This window comes from Halichoerus grypus, chromosome X, assembly GCF_964656455.1.
Source record: "Halichoerus grypus chromosome X, mHalGry1.hap1.1, whole genome shotgun sequence".
In the NCBI taxonomy this organism is placed as follows: Eukaryota; Metazoa; Chordata; class Mammalia; order Carnivora; family Phocidae; genus Halichoerus; species Halichoerus grypus.
In genome coordinates, this window is record NC_135727.1 from 68,252,916 (window position 1) to 68,273,944 (window position 21,029).

General features: G+C 37.9%; 1 protein-coding gene across 38 annotated transcripts in view; it reads left to right on the plus strand.

The window, feature by feature from the left end:
* The window catches only part of LOC118519358 (uncharacterized), a 57,212-nt gene that overhangs the window by 22,733 nt on the left and 13,450 nt on the right, over positions 1 to 21,029 (plus strand). For 27 of the 38 annotated variants that reach the window (XR_013444528.1, XR_013444530.1, XR_013444531.1 and 24 more), the window contains one exon: positions 1,938 to 2,049. The exons of 4 other annotated variants lie outside the window; for them this stretch is intronic. Coding sequence is in view for 23 of the 34 variants with exons in the window: in XM_078064064.1 (XP_077920190.1) it covers positions 1,938 to 2,004 (67 nt within the window). In the remaining 11 variants the exon portion in view is untranslated. Of the gene's footprint in view, positions 1 to 1,751; positions 1,801 to 1,937; positions 2,050 to 16,669; positions 16,770 to 21,029 lie in introns of all 38 variants that reach the window. 7 more of the 38 variants (XR_013444527.1, XR_013444529.1, XM_078064079.1 and 4 more) reach the window with 3 other exon arrangements.

Genomic DNA, 21,029 nt, shown 5'->3' on the forward strand with positions numbered 1-21,029 from the left:
ACAGTATAAGCTGGACTTCTAAAAAACGTTTCATCCTGGTTTGTGGCGGGGATTGTGTGTGATTTTCACACAACAGTCATACCCTAACAATTTCAAATGTTTCTTTTTCTGCTGAGGGTCTGTTTCATGCAACTATATACCTGATACTAATTTCTATACTAATTTGATTCTTTTGGTCCCAAGAAATGAAGAATCACTCAGCCTGCCACATTAATAGGGGTTTATTTTATGTAAACATGTGGAACATGGTGGAGGATGGGGATTTAGTGGGACTCTAAATGAACAATATTAAATGTGGGAACTAACTAGATTCAAGCAGCCCTGAGGTACCTTAACGGCAGTACGTTTGGATAATTATTCTTGTGCTTCACCATTGACATCACTTGGCCGCTCTACGTTTGCTGTTTCCCCTAGCTTAGTGGTTTTCTGTCACGGTTGCACTTTAGAATTAACTGGGGGACTTTAAAAATAAACCAGAGCAAGATGTTGTGATTTAATTGGCCTTGAGTGGCCCCAGGCACCTGCATTTTTAAAACTCCTCACTCTTCATTCTTCTTTTGCGATCAGCTGGCTTCCCCAACCTTTATTTCTCTACCTTCTGCGTCCTTGTGGTACTCATGGATTGTAGTACCTCATAAATTTGCCTTCTCTTGGCCTTCATGAACTCCCTTAGAGAAGAGGCTATGGATATGACAGCATCATTGAAGTGTCTACTACAAGGGTTGCCAAACATTTTCTGTAGAAGTCCCAGATAGTTCATACTTTGGGCTCGTGGGCCACACAGTCTCTTCTGCAACCATTCACTTGAAGAAACAACCACAGACAATGAATGCAAAATCTGTCGGCAGCCAGATTTGACCCATTGGCTCTAGTTTGCTGACCCCTAATCTATGCCCTTCTTGTTTATAGTAAAACTTATTTATTCTTTCTCAATATTTTCTTAGCTACTATTCCCTAATTTGTTATTAACTGAATTTAAGAAGTATTTTGTAGGGGCGCCTGGGTGACTCAGTCAGTTAAGCGGCTGACTCTTGGTTTCAGCTCAGGTCATGATCTCAGGGTCCTGGGATCGAGCCCCGCGTCGGGCTCCTTGCTCAGTGGGGAGTCTGCTTGAGGATTCTCTCTCTCCCCCTGCCTCTCCCCCTGCTTGCGTGCTCTCTCTCACTCTCTCGTTTTCTCTCTCGCAAATAAATCTATTACAAGAATTATTTTGTAAAATTCTGCTTTGTCTAAAAAATTCACTTGGAGGTATTGTAATAGCATTTGATTTGGACGTTCATTTGGTCAGAATTAACATGTTTGCAACATTTCTTCTTCCCTTCTAAAAACATTTATTAAACTCTTTTTATATCCTAATAATCATAATTTTCATCATGTGGCTCTCCAGTATTTCTTATGTCATTCCTTAGTTATTCCATGCCTTATATAGCCAAAATTAGATTGTTTTCTATTAATTTTAATAAGTGGTTATTTTTCCTAGCTTATTTCAAAATGGAAGTGCTATTGTTCCTGGTTATAAAGTGAAGAGGTACTTATAAACAATTCAGATAACACAGGATATAAAAAAATATAGTCAAGATAAGCTATAATCCCATCATTCAACTAAAACCATCATTAAACTTCTGGTATATAAACTTCCTGAATGTGAGGCTGTCTTTGTCTAATGTTATTGAGCATTTATTTTATCTAATTATGCCACCTGTTCAAATTCTGTACCGGTTAAGCAATTTTATGATATAATTTGGCTACAGGAAAAGAATGTTCTTCATGTGGAAACAAGTATTCTGGTTGCATTGATGGGTATGTTTACAGTCTTGTAAATTAAGAAATTTGCATGTTGAAGATTATTTACTTCTTATTATATGTCAGCTGTGGTGAATGCCCTTGTAATTTATTTTTACACTTGACTCATCATTTCCTTACCCACTAATTTTTAGTCACAGAAGCTGCAATGAATTCTCTCATGGCCCTGAGTATGCTTTGTTCCCATGGAGAATAACCTAACTGGAGACTGATAGTGTGGACATGTTTCTGGCATCAGGGATGAGGGTAAGTATGCATTTGGAAGTATTAAGAGAAGATAATGTGATAATAAAAATCAACGGCTGTAGTTTGTTAGGAGAAACTCCCTCATTTTCTAACTGAACCTAGAGAATTACTTTAGACAGTTTAGAGAAAGCATATATATCTCTGAGGCACGGTTGCTGGAAGTTAGCTACAGTGGGCCACCAAAGGATTTTTACACTCCTTGAAGTCATCCAAGTAGAGAGAATTGCTTGAACTTTTTTTTAAATTTAAAATAAGAATGACTCTTTTTATCTGGAACTTGATAGTAATGTCACTAATTAAAATATTACAACTGAGACCAACAGCTTAATATCTAAAAAGAACTTCTGCATCACTAAAGAAAAGTATCTTGCTGGGAACAAGTTAAGGAAACAAATGTACCACCTTTTTTTTTCTTTTCTTCTTTTTGGTTTTTTTTGGGGGTTTTTTTGTTTGTTTGTTTTTTAGAAAGATGCCCTCTCAAAACAAAACAAAATGATTTGCCTAGCTAGGAAGATGCATTTCTAGGCACAGTGAGCCACCCTTATCCGTTAGGGAAAGTTTTCTACCAGCGTAGGGAAACGTTTGCCTGTACAGTTCCCAGATGCCAGCCAAGGCCAGCCTTGCAAAGCAGGCCTCTCTGAGGATAGTAGTCTTAGGCTTGCTTATGTTAACTTTTTTCTGTGTACATGAGTTGAATGTATAATAAAAGGTCGAAATTAGAGCAGTCTGTGATTGATCACATTCAGACCCTGTTTAAGGGAAGAGAGGGTGGGCCACTTCGGTAAGAGTGAGTTTAAATACATGATTTCTGTTCTGTTTGGGGCATGTGAAAAAATTTGAGAGTGTCTGTTTGGGACACTTGTATGTCAAAGTGTGGTCTAAGCTTATGTGTAAAGTATTTTTCACAAAATCTTTGATACGCTAGCTATTCTTTTGCTTCCTTTTTTTCCCATGCTATGGTGACAGTTAACCGTGAAAAGTGTGTTAATTTTAAAATTCCTGTGTCATTCCTTCCCCACACGTTAATTTGGAATTTGACATTCAAGGAACCATTCTTTAAGAAATAAGTCTAAGGGAATGAAATTTTTGTTCTGTGGTCTCACATGAATTTAATTACAAAACTGGAAGTTTAAAATAAACAGGCCTTTCCATTTGACAAGATTTAAAAACAGATTAACTGGCTATCTGGACATAATTCAATTTAGGTAATCCTATTTTTGCCCATTATCAGAAATTAAAGGAATTGCTGTAACCTCTTTCATGCATTTTCCAGATACAGTTAAAAATGTTGAGGGGCACGTGGGTGGCTCAGTTGGTTAAACATCCAACTCTTGGTTTTGGCTCAGGTCATGATCTCGAGGTCCTGGGATTGAGCCTGCTTGTCTCCCCCTCTCTCAGCCCCTCCTCCCCCCCATACTGTTTCTCGCTCCCTTGCTCTCTCAAATAAATAAATAAATCTTTTAAAAAATGTTGAAGTCTGCACACCAAAATGTTCACGTTAGTTATCTTTTGAGGCAGGTTTAGCTAAGTAATTGTTATTTTGGGGGAGGGGTGTTTTGGTTTCCTTGATTTTCTTTTTCTTAATGAAAATATACTATGTTGAGAAAAAGTGAATAATTTACTTAATTTGGTAGTTTAACAAAGTGTTCTGATACCACCTGGCTGTCCTGCAATTCAGTTCACTTCTGAGGCTAACTACCCCAAGTTAATGCCACATCCCACAAGTTAAGGGGCAGAGCCTTCCTGAAAACTGCCCTCCCTTCAGCAAGTCTTAGGTCCATCTGTATTTCTGACTAACTAGCTAAATTCAGGGGTTCCCATGACCATCTCAAGTTTGTTAATTTGCTAGAACAATTTCCATAACTCCCTGAAAGCACTATACTTACAGTTTCAATATAAAGGATACAGCTCAGGAACAGCCAAATGAAAAAGATACACAGGACAAAGTCTTGGGGGGATCTTAGATAAGGAGCTTCTATACTCTCTCGCCTTGGACTCCGGTAACGTTGCCTTTTTGGCACATCAATGTGTTTACCAATCAGGAAACTCCTTGAGGTGTGGGTGTCCAGAGTTTTATCGGGGGTCTTACTATATTGTTGGCCACTTGATTAAGTTCAGTCTCCAGCCCTTCTTCTCTCCTTAGAGGTCTAGGGGCTGGGGCTGAAAGTTCCAGCCTTTTAATCCTATGCTTGGTCTCTCTGGCATGGCCATCCCTTCTCCGTGGAAACTATCTTAGGGCCCACCTTGAGTCATCTTGTCAGCATAAACTCAGGTGTGGTCAAAAGGGGCTTCTTATGAATAACAAAAGAAAACTCTTCTGTCGGTGGTTTTTTGGAGTTCTACGCTACCAACAGGGGACAAAACCCAGATTTATTACACAGTTTTATATTTTGCCTCTGGTTTTGTAAGGTTTTTGTTATGAGGAGCAAAAGTGATAGATCCAATGAGGGGATCATGATTTGCAAGGCTACAGAGGATAGTGGGCAGTAAGGGAGGTAGGGATTTTGGTGGAAATCCGTCAAAGGAACTGGTGAGTGGCTATGCCTCTGGGATGAGAACTAGAAAGCCATCGGGAAATGGACGCTTCTGGAAAAACCCTCTGTGTTTCTTTATTGGCCATATTTGGTCTGCATTTCTGCTCTATCATCACCTTGCCTCTGATTGTTTTTGTTCCCTCCTTCTATGTCCTTCTTCACCCTAGAGCTTTTGCTGACTCGTAGGTTTTTTTTTATTAATTGTATTTTTTTATTTTAATTCCAGGATAATTAACATATAGTGTTGTATGAGTTTCAAGTGTACCATATCATGATTCAACAACTCTATATATTCATTACTCAGTGCTCATCAAGATAAGTGTACGCTTAATCCCCTTCACTTACTTCATCCATCCCCCACCCACCTCCCTTCTGGTAACTATCAGTTTGTTCTCCATAGTTTAAAGAGTCTGTTTTTTGTCTGTCTCTTTTTTCTTCCCTTTTCATTTGTTTTGTTTCTTAAATTCCACATATGAGTGAAATCGTATGGTATTCGTCTTTCTCTGACTTATTTTACTTAGCATTATACTCTCTGGCTCCATCCACGTTGTTGCAAATAGCAAGCTTTCATTCTTTTTTATGGCTGAATAATATTCCTTTGTCTATATATACAACATCTTCTTTATTCATCTATAGATGGACAATTGGGCTGTTTCCAGAATTTGGCTATTGTAAATATGCTGCAGTAAACATAGGGGTACATATATCCTCTGGAATTAGTGTTTTCATATTCTTTGGGTAAGTACCCAGTAGTGCAATTACTGGATCATAGGGTAATTCTATTTTTAATTTTTTGAAGAACCTCCATACTGTTTTCCAGAGCAGCTGCACCAGTTTGCATTCCCACCAGCAGTGCATGAGGATTCCTTTTTCTCCACATCTTTGCCAACACTGTTTCTTGTGTTTTTGATTTTAGCCATTCTGACAGGTTTGAGGTGATACCTCATTGTAGTTTTGATTTGCATTTCCCTGATGATGTGTGGTGTTGAGCATCTTTTCACTTGTCTGTTGGCCATCTGGATATCTTTGGAGAAATGTGTGTTCATGTTTTCTGCCCGTTTTCTGATTGGATTATTGTGTGTGTGTGTGTGTGTGTGTGTTGAGTTGTAGAAGTTCTTTATATATTTTGGATTCTAACCCTTTATCAGGTGCATTTCTATACACTAATAATGAAGCAGCAGAAACAAGAATTAAGAAAACAGTCCCATTTACAACTGCACCCAAAATAATAAACACCTAGGAATAAACATAACCAGGGAGGTGAAAGACCTATACTCTGAAAACTATAAAACACTGACGAAAGAAATTGAAGACGACACAAACAAATGGAAAGATACTCCATACTCATGGATTGGAAGAACATATATTGTTAAAGTGTCTATACTACCCAAAGTAACGTACAGGTTCAGCCCTTACCAAATGCCACCAGCATTTTTCACAGAGCTAGAACAAACAGTCCTAAAATTTGCATGGGACCACAAAAGACCCTGAATAGCCAAAGTGCTTTAATCTTGAAAAAGAAAAAGCTGTGGGATGCCTGGGTGGCTCAGACGGTTAAGCATCTGCCTTCGGCTCAGGTCATGATCCCAGGGTCCTGGGATCGAGCCCTGCATTGGGCTCCCTGCTGAGCAGAGAGCCTGCTTCTCCCTCTCCCTCTGCCACTCCCCCTGCTTGTACTCTCTCTCTAAAATAAAAAAAAAAAAATCTTAAAAAAGAAAAAGCTGTGGAGAGGTATCACAATTCCAGAGTTTCAAGTTATACTATCAAGCTGTAGTAATCAAAACAGTATGGTACTGACACAAAAATAGACACACAGTTCAGTGGGACAGGATAGAAAGCCCAGAAACAAACCCACGATTATATGGTCAATTAACCTTCAACCAAGGAGGCAAGAATATGTAGTGGGAAAAAGTCTCTTCAACAAATGGTGCTGGGAAAACCGGACAGCTACATGCAAAAGAATGAAACTGGACCACTTTCTTACACCATACACAAAAATGAACTCAAAATGGATTAAGGCCCTAAATGTGAGACCTCAAACCATAAAAATCCTGGAATAGAGCTCAAGCAGTAATTTCTCTAACATCGGCCATAGCAACATTTTTCTAGGTGTGTCTCCTCGGGCAAGGAAAGCAAAAGCAAAAATAAATGATTGGGACTATATCACAATAAAAAGCCTCTGCAGAGCAAAGGAAACAATTAAAACTAAAAGACAGCCTACTGAATGGGAGAAGATAATTTTCAAATGACATATCCAATGAAGGGTTAGTATCCAAAATGCTTACTCATGGTTTCTGCTTCCTCATGAACTAGATCCAGTTCTAGTTCTTACTTGGCTATGCATATTTAAAACTTGAGTGTTTAGGAATTGTCAGCCTTTCATCCTGACTGGCTCTTTCCTAGGCTAGTCAGCTGGGGGTTGGGAGTAGTAGTCTTAGGCTCAGAAGACAGACAGACTTCCCTTAGGATCCAAGGGAAGACAGGCTTATTATCAATGGAAATCACTTCTAAAACAACATTAAAATGTTTCTCTTTAAAGAGTACTTAAAACATTAAGGATACTAAGGGTATCAGTCCTTTTCGTAATACCAAAAGCAAAATCCTTTTTTTTTTTTTTTTAAAGATATTTATTTGAGAGAGAGAGAGGGAGAGCTTGGGTCGCGCACAAGCAGGGTGGAGGGGCAGAGGGAGAGGATGAAGCAGGCTCCCTGCTGAGCAGGGAGCATCACGTGGGGCCTGATCCCAAGACCCTGGGATTATGACCTGAGCCAAAGGCAGACGCTTAACCACGTAAACCGACTGAGCCACCTAGGCACCCCAAGGCAAAATTCTTAATACAAAAGATTGGTAAATGTCTTGACATAAAATTTAATCAAGTTTAAAGTACTTAAATAAGTGACTTTGGATTTATTTTTAGAAAGGAATTCTAAATGCCAAGACTGACTAAGTCAGTATGTTTGCTTATGTATTTTTTCTTATTCTTCCAAAGTCTTCTAATATTTAATCTTTTTTTTAAAGATTTTATTTATTTATTTGACAGACAGAGACATAGCAAGAGAGGGAACACAAGCAGGGGGAGTGGGAGAGGGAGAAGCAGGCTTCCCGCAGAGCAGGGAGCCCGATGTGGGGCTCGATCCCAGGACCCTGGGACCATGACCTGAGCTGAAGGCAGACGCTTAACGACTGAGCCACCCAGGTGCCCCCTAATATTTAATCTTTTTTTTAAGTGAAAAGGATTTGCTTTTTTCTCTCAATTGTTTAATTATTCCTTTGGTTAATTAATCCATTCTTTGCTCACTGGTTTATAAATGCACCTTTATCTTTTTATGTCTTCAAACATAGAAGCCATAATATAAGATTCATAAATGCAGCTATATAAATAAAATACTTCATGTCAAAAAGCACTGTAAATGAATTTGAAAGAAAAATGAAATACTTGGAAAAATATCTGCAGCACATTAAGTTTTGATCTCCATTAATATATGAAAAGCTTCTAAATAAAAAAATCAAAAGACCGTAGTTCAAAATGAACAATGGGCATGAACAGACAGTTCATAGAAAAACAAATGACATCCAAACCTTTGTGAAAGAATGCTCAAGCTCATTTATAAGAGAAATGCGAAATAAAACTACAGAAAGTTAATATTTGAGAACTTTGTTGGAAGGACTGTGGGAAAACTGGCATTCATAGAATGTTTGTTGTAGTACACAATAGTATATGATCGTTATAGAGGGCACTTTGGAGATATTTATCAAAATTATAGTTGCGTTTATTCTTTGAGTTAATGATCCCTCTTTAGAAATTATCTTACATATCTGAAAATGTGAAACAAATTGCCTATGTAACATTGAAAAGTGTTGGTGGCGCCTGGGTGGCTCAGTCGTTAAGCGTCTGCCTTCGGCTCAGGTCATGATCCCAGGGTCCTGGGATCGAGCCCCGCATCGGGCTTCCTGCTCTGCAGGAGGCCTGCTTCTCCCTCTCCCACTCCCCCTGCTTGTGTTCTCTCTCTTGCTGTGTATCTCGCTCTGTCAAATAAATAAAATCTTTAAAAAAAAAAAAACAAAACACATTGAAAAGTGTTTTATAATAGCAAAAGATTGGAAACAACCCAGGGGCCCATCAGTGTGAAACTAGATAAACTGGTACATTAACACAGCGGAATACTAGGTTACTGTAAAAATGAATGAGGAAGCAGTGATATATTTTTAAGTGAAACTAGTGAAATATACATGCTTTATGTTTTTAAAAAAAAAAAAACATGGGTAATATAAAAGTGGTTACCTCTTGGTGCCGGGGGAATGGGGCATCCAGGGATAAGGGCAAGAATTTTCTATGTATAATTTTTTGGTAGGGGAAGGTAGCAGAATATGTTTGGAAGGTTCCAGTGACAAAATACACCTTTAATTTTTACTCTTTTATATATTTGTGTAAATTTCTAAGTGTATTGTGTTCACTGATCTGTTGATTTCTTTTACCTACTGGTCTTTAAACTATGTTTTAATACGTGTTTTTGAAAAACAATTGTGGCAGTGTTCACTCATTTGTTCTTTTGATTAGCTTTTTGTTCAACTTGTATTAATTAAATGCCTCCCATGCCATGGCTACTGAATATACAGTTATGCATGTAGTAATTTCTAGATTTTCTCAGGGAGTTCAGTAAGCTAGGGGAAGTGTAGGGTATGTAGGAAGGTTGCCCAACAGTATAGAAGATAGGAAGCCAAGGTAGGAAGGAGAGGAAGACTTTGTAACGTTGGACCTTGGGGGAATTTTCACCAAAGTGGCATCCTAAGGCAGAATCCCACTTTGGGAATAACTAACCAGGCTAACATTGGTATATCTTGTTCTCTGAAGGACTTTTGGTATTGTCACAATGGACTTAGCACTATATATATATCTCCACAGAATAATATTTTTAGGGCTTAAGTTGCAACTATTGGAGGTTCCAAGGGACCTAATTTTGTACATTGGGTGTTCTAAAATTACTGTAATTTTGCATAAGGAATCATGTCACTCATAAATGTAGCCTTTTTCATGATGTCCCTAGATAAAATTTTGTCCATTTTTATTTCATGTTAAGCTGTTGGTCATCATCCATTCCTTTCTTTTGGAGTCATGGTACTTTGGTGGCCTGGAGTGATTTCCAGATTATTTTTCATTTTGTAGAAACTTAAAAATCTGTTGACATAATGTCAAGTGTCTGACTTAAGTTCTGCTTGGGCGTTTCTTTGACCCAGAATGGCCCCTCTGACATAGGCCAAATACAGTGATCCCAAGGGGTCAGTATATCTTGTAGTAATTTTAGTGAATGAGCTTTAATTGGTAATTTGATACTTTGGGATTGATTATTTTCTAGTTAAGAGACTACACAATAGGGGGGTGCCTGGGTGGCTCAGTTGGTTGGGCGATGGCCTTCAGCTCAGGTCATGATCCTGGAGTCCCCCAATCGAGTCCTGCATCGCGTCGGGCTCCCTGCTCAGCGGGGAGTCTGCTTCTCCCTCTGACCCTCCCCCTCTCATGCTCTCTCTCTGTCTCATTCTTTCTCTCTCAAATAAATAAATAAAATCTTAAAAAAAAAAAAAAGACTACACAATATGTCTGTCAGTAACTGGGATTGAATAATTGTTATATCTTATTATATAAGCATTGCACCCTGGATCTGAAATTACGTTGTTATAATGTAGGCTATAGACTTAACCACTTTCAACAAGCTGTATGAACCTCTTAAAACCAATGAATTTCTACCAGAGTCATGGAGGTCAAAGGTGTATTTTAGAATACACCTTAGGAGTCCACTAAGCATTAACACTTGAGACTCTAGTTAGGTTGGAATTATATAAGGCGGCCTGCCATCTTACTTTGGTGTATTTTCCTATAACCCCTGACTGATTTGGCAGCCTAGTGGCAATTTGGTTGCTGTTGCTGATACATAAAATTCTTGCTGATATATACAAGGATTTGTGCATCTGTAGACAGGATTTTTGTCCTTTTAGAATGTTGTGATTACAACTCTTAAAACTGCCTGGCACGTAGTAGATGCTCATTAAATGTTGAATAAACATTGGTATGGATATAATACCAATACACATATATATGATACTATATGTATCATCCCCTAAATGCAAACAATGTGTTACACATTTATATTTTTATATATCTTATACAGTTCTTTTTGGGTACTTGCACTAGTAATTCTATATCATAATTTACGAGTAAAGAGTATGTAGTTTTTTGTTTTTTTTTTTTAAAGATTTTGTTTATTTATTTGACAGAGAGACACAGTGAGAGCAGGAACACAAGCAGGGGGAGTGGGAGAGGGAGAAGCAGGCCTGCGGAGCAGGGAGCCCGATGCGGGGCTCGATCCCAGGACCCCGGGATCATGACCTGAGCCGAAGGCAGACGTTTAACGACTGAGCCACCCAGGCGCCCCAAGAGTATGTAGTTTTAATAATTTGATTCATTAGGTTGGTAGATTACCCTTTGAAAATGTTCCAGTCTTATTCTCATATATTACGTTTTTTCAAAAACAATAATATATGCAAATGGTAAATAGTATAAAAATCAATTTGTACTAAAGTTAATTTGGTTAAAAGTTTCCTCCCCACCCCTGGTTTTCTAGTCCTCAGTCTTCCTTCTTTCCAGATAGAAAGTATTGTTACTAATTTCAGAGATAGTCTCTACATACGTAAGTCAATTGTCTTGTTAAAAAGTCAGCATATAGTAGAAAAATAGCCTGATAAAAACTGAAAAAATGAAAGAAATCTGTAGACCAACCTCTGATAGTGATATAGAAGCAAATAACCCAAATATAAGTTTGGTGATAAGATTCCACAAGCAGGGACGCCTGGGTGGCTCAGTCGTTAAGCGTCTGCCTTCGGCTCAGGTCGGTCCTGGGATCGAGCCCTGCCCCGCATCGGGCTCCCAGCTCCAAGGGGAGCCTGCTTCTCCCTCTGCCTGCCGCTCCCCCTGCTTGTGTGCTCTCTCTTGCTCTCTCTCTATGACAAATAAATAAATTCTTAAAAAAAAAAAGATTCCACAAGCAAATTCATGAGGAATACACAGGCAAGTGGTATTCATGCCAACTGCAAGGATGGTTCAATTTTAGGAAATCTGTGACTGTCGTTTAGGACATTGTAGGTCAAAGGAAAAACTATCACAAGAGTAGCTCTACAAGTTGAACTTCTTTTTAGTATTTTTTTATTTAAGTAAAATTACTGATCCATTTGGATCATATTTTGATGTCAGTCATCATATAATCTCACATTTGATTTTTTTCAAAGAGACAGCCAGTTGTCCAGTACTATTTATTGAAAATCCATCCTTTGCTTACTCATTTAAAATTATATCTGTCAAATATTAAATTCTCATAATTTGGGTCTGCATCTGGGCTCACTGGCTTCTGTCATTAACTCTTTTCCTGTGGCAGTTATGGAATTATTTTGATTTATAAGTATTATAAATGTCACTTTTTGCTGTGCTCACTTGCTGCCTGTCCACATTTAGATTCATTTGTGATAGCATTTTGTAGACTCCAAATTTCTTGGTTCTACACAATAATTTTTGTATCGATGTCTATTCATTATGGTTCCTGACTTCCTCACTTCAACAGTTTACTAGAATAGGCTCCATCTTGAGTTTTTTCATTCTATTTTGTGTCAGTTCTGCCCAAGGTTTTGTTCATTTTTCTCAGCTGCTATTTTATTTTCTTTCTGCCAGATGTCCCATAAAGATGTCACATGGTGTGTGTGTGTGTATGTGTGTGTGTGTGTGTGGAGAGAGATTTTATAGTAGAAAAATTTACGTGTTAAAATTAATATTCGGGGTGATTTTAATCAGAACACATGTAATAGAGTTACATCAGAAACAGTATAGGTAATGTTTCATGATCTAGGCTTTCTTCATGCCTAGTTGCTGCATATTGCTTGTGTTCTTGGTTGAGTAATAAGTAATTTTTATGGGATGTTCCATGGCTGTCATAGTCATAAAGAGCCCTCTCCCTTGTGATGTGTCTTTGCATGGCTCAAACAGGACCCTTTGTCATATACAAGTCATTCAATTTTACATTCTAAAAATCATTGGTTTTAGCATTTAATGTGACTATAGGCTGTGCATCAGAATACATGGCTCTTAGTTTGAAATGAAAATTCATGTATACCATAATAAGAGTTTACTTATTAGTAAACCTTTTGGTTGTCTTTCATAAATCATGGTGCAGTAAAAACTTGATCCATGTATCCTTATTTCTGTATGACAACATGGTGGAATCCTTGCAAAAGTTGATAAAAATATGAACAGTTTTTGTTTATTAAAGTTCCTCCCAAATTGCCCATCTAAAAATGTTTTAATATATGCCACAGTGCTTTTATTTAACTATTTTATAGTTGCTTAGGTAATTTTCTTCAAAATATACAAGATTGTGGACTGCTTAACCTGTGTTTTAGGACTGTATCACAAAACGGGTTTTCCAGAATTTTCCTTGCACACCAGGGGTCTCACAAGGATAATACAAATTTGATTCAGTTTGTAATGAGTAAGTCTCATTTTTAGCACACACAGAGTATCAAAATGTATGGTAACCTATTTATAGAGTAAAAATTTTTTTGAGTGGATGTCCCCATTCTGTTCATTATTAAATAAACTTTTTTGTTTTTAGAAAAGTTTTAGATTTATGTGAAAGTTACAAAGAGTTCTCATATACCCCATACTCAGGTCATCTTACATTAACACTTTATATTACTATGGTACATTTGTCACATTCCCCCTCTTCCTAGCCCTTGGTAAACTCTAATCTACTTTCAGTCTCTGAATTTGCCAGTTCAGGCTACCTCATATAATTGGAGCAGTGCAATATTTGTCCTTTTATGTATGGCTTATGTCACTTAACATATCTGCAAGGTTCATCATCGATGTTATTGCATGTGCCAGAACTTCATGGTTTTTTTAATGGCTGAATGATACTCCATTGTATGTGTGTGCCACATTTTGTTTAGCCATTCAGTTTTTATGTGCCACATTTTGCTTACATATACATGTATTAGCATATATTTATTTATATACATATTTTGTTTATTCACCATCTGTCTAATGGATAGCACTGCTCTAGAACATACTTTTGGTTAATTGTTATAACATTTTATTAGTCTAAATTGGTCATAGTAAACTGAACAATAGGAAATTATTTAACTCTTGCAGTAAAATCCTGAAATTGTCTCTGGAGTATTAGATAAAACTTCAGTCCACTGGAATTATGAAGCATCCATATTCCTTTTAGCACAGGCTGTCAAAAATTAAGAAAAATGTTTTCCTATTCTATATGTGATACCTTTGGCATCACTGTCTTACTCAGTTAAAAGTAAACAGTAACACTAATTGGGTGAATAGTTTTGTGATTTAAAAAATATTTTTCTTTTAGCTATTATTTTTTTTAAGATTTTACTTATTTATTCAAGAGAGAGCGGGGGGTGGGGGCAAAGGGAGAGGGACAAGCAGACACTGCGTTGAGCGTGGAGCCGAAACCAAGAGTCAGACACTTAACCAATTGAGCCACCCAAGTGCCTCAGCTATTATTTTTAGTGTAGGCTAGTATGTTATGTGGAATTATTATCCACTTCCTGAACATCTCTTTTCTTTCCTTTCTTCCTTCCTAGTCTCTTTGTACTTTCTGAGAGCCTTTAGTCAGTTTCTCTAGGGAAGAATAAGTTCAAATCTATACCTATTGCTCAAAGAATTATTTTCTTACCTCCATTATAAAATGTATTAAAAAATTATAAAAGGCATAGGTATTCATTATAAAAAATTTGAAATAAAAAAAAAACCATAGCACTATTAAAAAAAGAATATGTAGAAATACTCAGGTTGTTGGTACATTTCTTTCTAGTATGTTTATGTATATTAATAATGTTTTTAGATACTCTTTTTTGAGTACAGTTGAAATACACTGTTACAGGGCGCCTGGGTGGCTCAGTCGTTAAGCGTCTGCCTTCAGCTCAGGTCATGATCCCAGGGTCCTGGGATCGAGTCCCACATCGGGCTCCCTGCTCGGCAGGAAGCCTGCTTCTCCCTCTCCCACTCCCCCTGCTTGTGTTCCTGCTCTCGCTGTCTCTCTCTCTGTCAAATAAATAAAATCTTAAAAAAAAAAAAAAAGAAATACACTGTTACATCAGTTTCAAGTGAACAACTTAGTGATTAGATGGCTCTTGAGTTAACAAGAACATTTTCCTATCTTTAAATATGAATGCATACAAGTCTTTGGACCATGATTTTTATATAATATTTACATCTTTTTTTAAACATTAGGATTATTTTAAATTTTTTAAATAAAATTGAATATAACAACGTAGTTAACATACTTCTGGGAACATTTTTGTGTGCATGCGTCCTTGATGATTTCTTTTATTATAATCTTGTTAGAGACCGATTATGTTTTGTCTGTTTTGCATCTCTTGATTAGCTAATGTGAACGAAATCAAGTGTAAAGTAATTAGACCCACATTCAAGAAGCAGATATTGTTCATATACCCCCTACATCTCTTCACACTTAATTCATTCTCACCTCTGACAAGCATAATCATCCTGTGCCCTGCTATCATCCACTATTCTTTGCTTTCCGAGACAGCCCTATGTAATGAGATGGCTCTGTTCCTTTCTCTTTCACGAAATGATATACTTTTAATGATCGTAAGATTATTTTACCCTTTTAATTAGTTTTTCAGCACTTCCTACTAAATTCAACTATTTTTTTCTCATTTCAGTACCTCTTAATTGCCTCTTATTTATTTGTTCTATTTCAGGCAGCATTCCATTTTATGCAGTATTCTTTTTTTAGAGTAGTCTTTGGATAACAACAGTTCACATCAACTGAGCACACACAGTAAGCGTTAACACACTGTTGTACATGTGCATTAGCTCAGTTTTAATGCTCAAGAAGTACAGTCTAATATTATCCCTTATTTTTTCAGATGGGGTAATTGAGGTCATTTAGACTTAGTAACATTGCCCCCAAATGTCACAGAGTCAGGCACTTTGGCCCCAAAGTCTCTGCTCCATAGGCTCTCTCTCTTCTTTATCAATGATGCTTTAGTTGTGGGTAAAAAAAAAAAAAAAAAAATGAGGTCCTTATCAGTGTTTGGTGGTGACTGTGTTCCTAGGAAGATCAGGACCTCTTTAAGAATTGCCTTATTCTAAAAGATTTATTTATTTATTTTAGAGTGAGCGAGCAAGCATGGGGGGAGAGGCAGAGGGAGAGAGAGAATCTCAAGCAGATTCCCCGCTGAGCGCAGAGCTCAACACGGGGCTCGATCCCACAACCCCGAGATCATGACCTGAGCTGAAATCAAGAGTTGGACGCTTAACCGACTTGAGCCACTTCAGGCACCCCCCCCACTGGCTTTTAACTAAGTGCAGGAGTGCAGGGTGTACTCTAGAGTTAGGAGGTCTTGGATGAGATTCCAAAATAAAAGATTTAAGAAATCCCATACCTTACGTTAGGACGAGAGTGTGTGGTAAAGAATGTAGTGAGGTGGCTTTTCGTCAGAAGATGGTTGTGGGCATTGACCCCAAGAATCATCCAGAACACTTTTACAGTAAAAAGAACAAAGACTAGCCCTGCTTTCATCGGGAGGAGGGATGAGCCTGATGCCTTTTGGTTGTGGTACACTTACCGCAAAATGCTTTTTGATGCCCATAAACACCGATAAAGGTAATCTTTGATGACAGCCAGCCAGAATGCCCAGTGCACTCTGTACTCAGGACCCTCCCTGTATTGAGTTGTCTGTCCTTTGGATGAGGTGCTTTTACTGTGCTTGGTTTTTAAAAGGGCTCTGAAAGCTTCTTTCCATTTCCTGGCTCATATCTCGCCATCAATTACCTGTCAGAAAGATTTGGTTTATTTTAAGCTTTAAAAGTGATACTGGCAGAGGTGGGAATAAAACCAGCTTCTGAATTGTCAGTTTTAGACTCCGAGAGAGAGAGGAGGAAAAACGGACATTTTTAAGTGAAAAGCATCAGTTTTTATGCATGGGTTAACTCTAAACTGGGCAAGCTTCCTGCAAGGAGGGAGGGATAAATACTTTTTACCATGTTCTTGCAGTTTGGGTGGGGTTCATGGACATGCTTCCCTGCTTGGCCGTTTTAATGATTAAAAGAAGCCCCCTGTTGTGCCTGAAGCTCTCTCATCCTTGGAAGTTAAGGTCAGTTTACCTTCATTGCTCCCTCCCTGTTTTGCACTAGAGTATGTGAATCAGAAACACATAGGTCTCCCTGTAGTCTGTCCTGGACCCCATCCATACAAAGGTCCTTTCTAGGACCCCTTGGCAATTTGTGAGGTGCCTCCCAGGACACCTCAATACTAATAAGAAATCAGAATTGCCTCAGGACAACATTGATAAGATGTCTCCTCAAGTGAGCTAGGAAGCAAAACTCCAGGTGGGAGTTTGCCATCGACAAATATGAACAGTCTCTTAGGTGATGAAATTCTGTAATGCCTAATAGTATGAGTTCCTGTCTTCAACATGGTTGCTATCTGAAAAGGTTCTAATATAATTTTGTCACCTGTAGCGTCCCTGCTCCATGGGAACCATATGAGCACAATTGCATCTCCACCCATTGGCTTTAAGGACAGTTTTCCTGCAAGTGAACAGGAAGTTGTTTTAGTATAGAGCTAGCACTTTTGGTCTGAGCCAGCCGGGGTTCTTCTAAACACTGTGGTTCTCAACTATCCACTGATGGGCTGGGTTGTATTTTTCTAGTTAGTAAATGTCGGTTACTGTCAGTAGTCATTATTGTTCCTTTAAGATTTTACAGCCAGTTCCCTACATTGGTAGTGCAGCTAAGCTTAGCAGGTTTTTTTTTTTTTTTAATAAATGCTTTTGGAATATTTTGTTTTCTTGAAAGTGTGCTACTGCCATCCCTCTCCTAATTATCCATCTGCCCCTCCTAAGCATGCTCTTGTAGACACTGCTTTGTTGTATTGCTGACAGCCACTGCTGGAGAATTGCTGTCCTGAAATAGGATGCACATCTCAGACATGGTGCTGCTTTTATTTTTCAAGCTGAATTGATTCTTTAGATGGGATTTAACACCCAGTCAGCAGCTAAACTCAGCAAAGGATTATCTTGCCATGTATATAGTTGTAATGAATTTCCAATTTTGGTTTTTGTGTGAACAAATGAGAAGCAAATCTTCTATATATAATTGTGACCTTGTCCTTTGGAAATTTCTGGTGCACAGTTCTGTTCCAAAGTTTAGACTGAGTAAAATTTTAGTAAAAATCTGCTTATTAAAAAAAAAAAAAAGCATTGCATCTTAAGGGCTTTTGATTTTTGGAACTGCATTCATACATACACGGATAAACACATAGCGATACATCAGTCACTGTGTTTTTAGGTGCAGTGTTTAATTTTAGTTAGAAAACCTATTACCTAGTTGGGCTATTTCCATCCTGTGCAAATAGTACAGTCATGTTGCCCAATAAGATTACAGGTTGGACACCCATTTTCTAAATACTGAGACGTTAACTGCATTTTGTAGTGCAATAATGTAGACTTTTGCTGTCAGATGGCAGTCTTCTGTGGGGAAATTTGGCATTCTGATCAGACACTAGGATAGATAATATCAAAAACCTGGATCGCTATACTTTCACATATTTACGTATTCACATTAACTCATGTTACTAATGTCCTATACTATAACTTCAGTCCTCTTCCCTTTATTTGACGACACTGCCTAGAGGCTTACAGGTAACAGTCTGGCTTTATGGAGTTCCTGATGGTCCACTCTGCATTGCCCCTTTAGGGGTGGCATTACATGCCAACTTACCAGGGTATTTTCCTGTTGCATTTCATTAGAATCCCTCCATTCAATGCCAATACAATGAGGCTTTTAAAGAATTTGCTGCAAATTATCGTGCTTTCGTGTTGGCACCTGTGTTGCTCAGCACATTATAGTGCTTCACGTGTGTAACTGTTGTTTACTTTTAGTTCAGTGTTCCTCTGTAGATTGGGTATATTTGGGTTTTTTTAATTTTGTATACACATTTTTTTTTGTATACACATTTTTAAAATTTTTTATTGTTATGTTAATCACCATACATTACATCATTAGTTTTTGATGTAGTGTTCCATGATTCATTGTTTGTGTATAACACCCAGTGCTCCATGCAGAACGTGCCCTCTTTAATACCCATCACCAGGCTAACCCATCCCCCACCCCCTCCCCTCTAGAACCCTCAGTTTGTTTTTCAGAGTCCATTGTCTCTCATGGTTCATCCCCCCTCCGATTTCCCCCCTTCATTCTTCCCCTTCTGCTATCTTCTTTTTTTTTTTCTTAACATATATTGCATTATTTGTTTCAGAGGTACAGATCTGTGATTCAACAGTCTTGCACAATTCACAGTGCTCACCATAGCACATAGATTGGGTATATTCTGTTTTAACTATTTAGCTGTTACTATTTAGTATTAACTATTTACCTTTGCCCCTTCAGTTGACTGCCTGGAATTTTGTCTATTAGCAAAACATTAGATATTAGGATCTGCCAACCGTGGGTTCAATGGTTCTGGAAGTACTGTTCTTAGCCGTATTATGAAACCACAGGTCCATGAGTTGTTATACTGCCATTGTTCACTTAATCAAAAAATGTACCCAGAATTTTATCTTGGTGAGCCATCACTTGTTGAATAGTACTCATCTAAACCATAGTCACCAAGGTGATTCAAATATATTTGTTAAGTCTTAGACTTTTTCCACATTAAGAAAATTTTGGTATTCCACTGTCCTGTTTGGTTGTGAGTTGTCATATTTTTCCTGTCTGTTGCCAGAAATACATGTTGTCTAGTTGTTGACTCAGCAGTTCCTCTGTATTGTAGATCTGGTCCTGCTAAGATTTTCTTTTTACCACCTGTGGTCACATGTAGGGGTACCTTCTGTTTTTGAGGTTCTTCAGTGACTGTTCTTTGTCAAATCTTGCCTCTGTTACTTCACTACTAGATCATTATTTAGCCCAGTTAAAATATGGGATCATCAGGGGCACTTGGGTGGCTCAGATGGTTAAGCGTCTGCCTTCGGTTCAGGTCATGATCCCAGGGTCCTGGGATCGAGTCCCGCATCGGGCTCCTTGCTTGGTGGGGGGCCTGCTTCTCCCTCTCCCTTTGCTGTTCCCCCAGCTTGTGCTCTCTTGCTCTCTGTCAAATAAATAAAATCTTAAAAAAAAAAGGATCATCTTGTGACTTCATGGTGCCACTGGAAAACTTACATTTCCTAGTGGATGAGAATATTTCAATGATAGGGCTAATCTCCATGTGGTATTCCTTCATCTCTAATCTTTACTTACATGTTTACGTGTTATGCCTACACATACTGGGCAGTTTGATACTTTCACAAATACTTTACCTGCACTCATGGCCCAGATACTGGTAACCACTATTTGGGGGCAACCTGTCAATGGGGTTATAGCTAACAAGTGTCCTCTCAATTTTGTCATAAGAGTAAATGCTTTAAAAGATTAAATGCCTGTCTTAGCAACCTTGCTAATCAGTGTGACTCTGAATAAGGCAAATAACTTTTTTAAAAAAAATAATAATTACTGTGATATAATTCATATACTATGAAATTACCCTTTTACATTTCAGTGGCTTTTAGTGTATTCATAGAATTGTGCAGTCATTATTTCTGTATTACTGTAAAACATTTTTATCACCCCAGAAAGAAGCCCCACACCCAGTAGCAGTAATTCCTCATTTTCGTCTTTCGCAATCCCTGCAACCACTAATCTAACTTTTTGTCCCTGTGGGTTGGTCTGTTCTAGACATTCATATGAATGGAATCATACAGTATGTGGCCTTTATGTTGATGGCTTCTATCACGTAGCATGTTTTGGTGATTTACCCACATTATAGTATATATTAGTACTTCATCCGTTTTTATGTCTGAATAACATTCCACTTTATGGATTAACTTCATTTTATCTATTCATCTGTTGAAGGACATTTGGGTTTCCAGCTTTTGTCTGTTAGGAATAATGGTGCTGTAAACATTTGTGTACAAGTTTTCAAGTGGACATATTTTCATTTCCTTTGGTATACATACACTTAAAGCAGTGGGATTGCTTTGTAGTGTGTAACTCTATTTTAATGTTGTGAGATAATTTTGACAAACTTTATTAAAGTGGCTGCACCATTTTACAGTACCACCAGCAATGTATGAGGATTTCAACTTATCCCCATTCTCACTTGTTACTTTTGGTCTTTTATAATAGCCATCCTAGTGGATGTGTAGTGTCTCACTGTGGTTTTGACTAGTATTTCTGTGTTGAGCAACTTTTTTTGTGCTTATTGGCCATTTGTATTTCTTTGCAGAACTGTTTGTTCAAATCCTTTGTTCGTTAGAATTGGGTTATATGTCTTTTTGTGGTTTTGTTGTGAAAATTCTTTCTATAACTGGATGATAGACCCC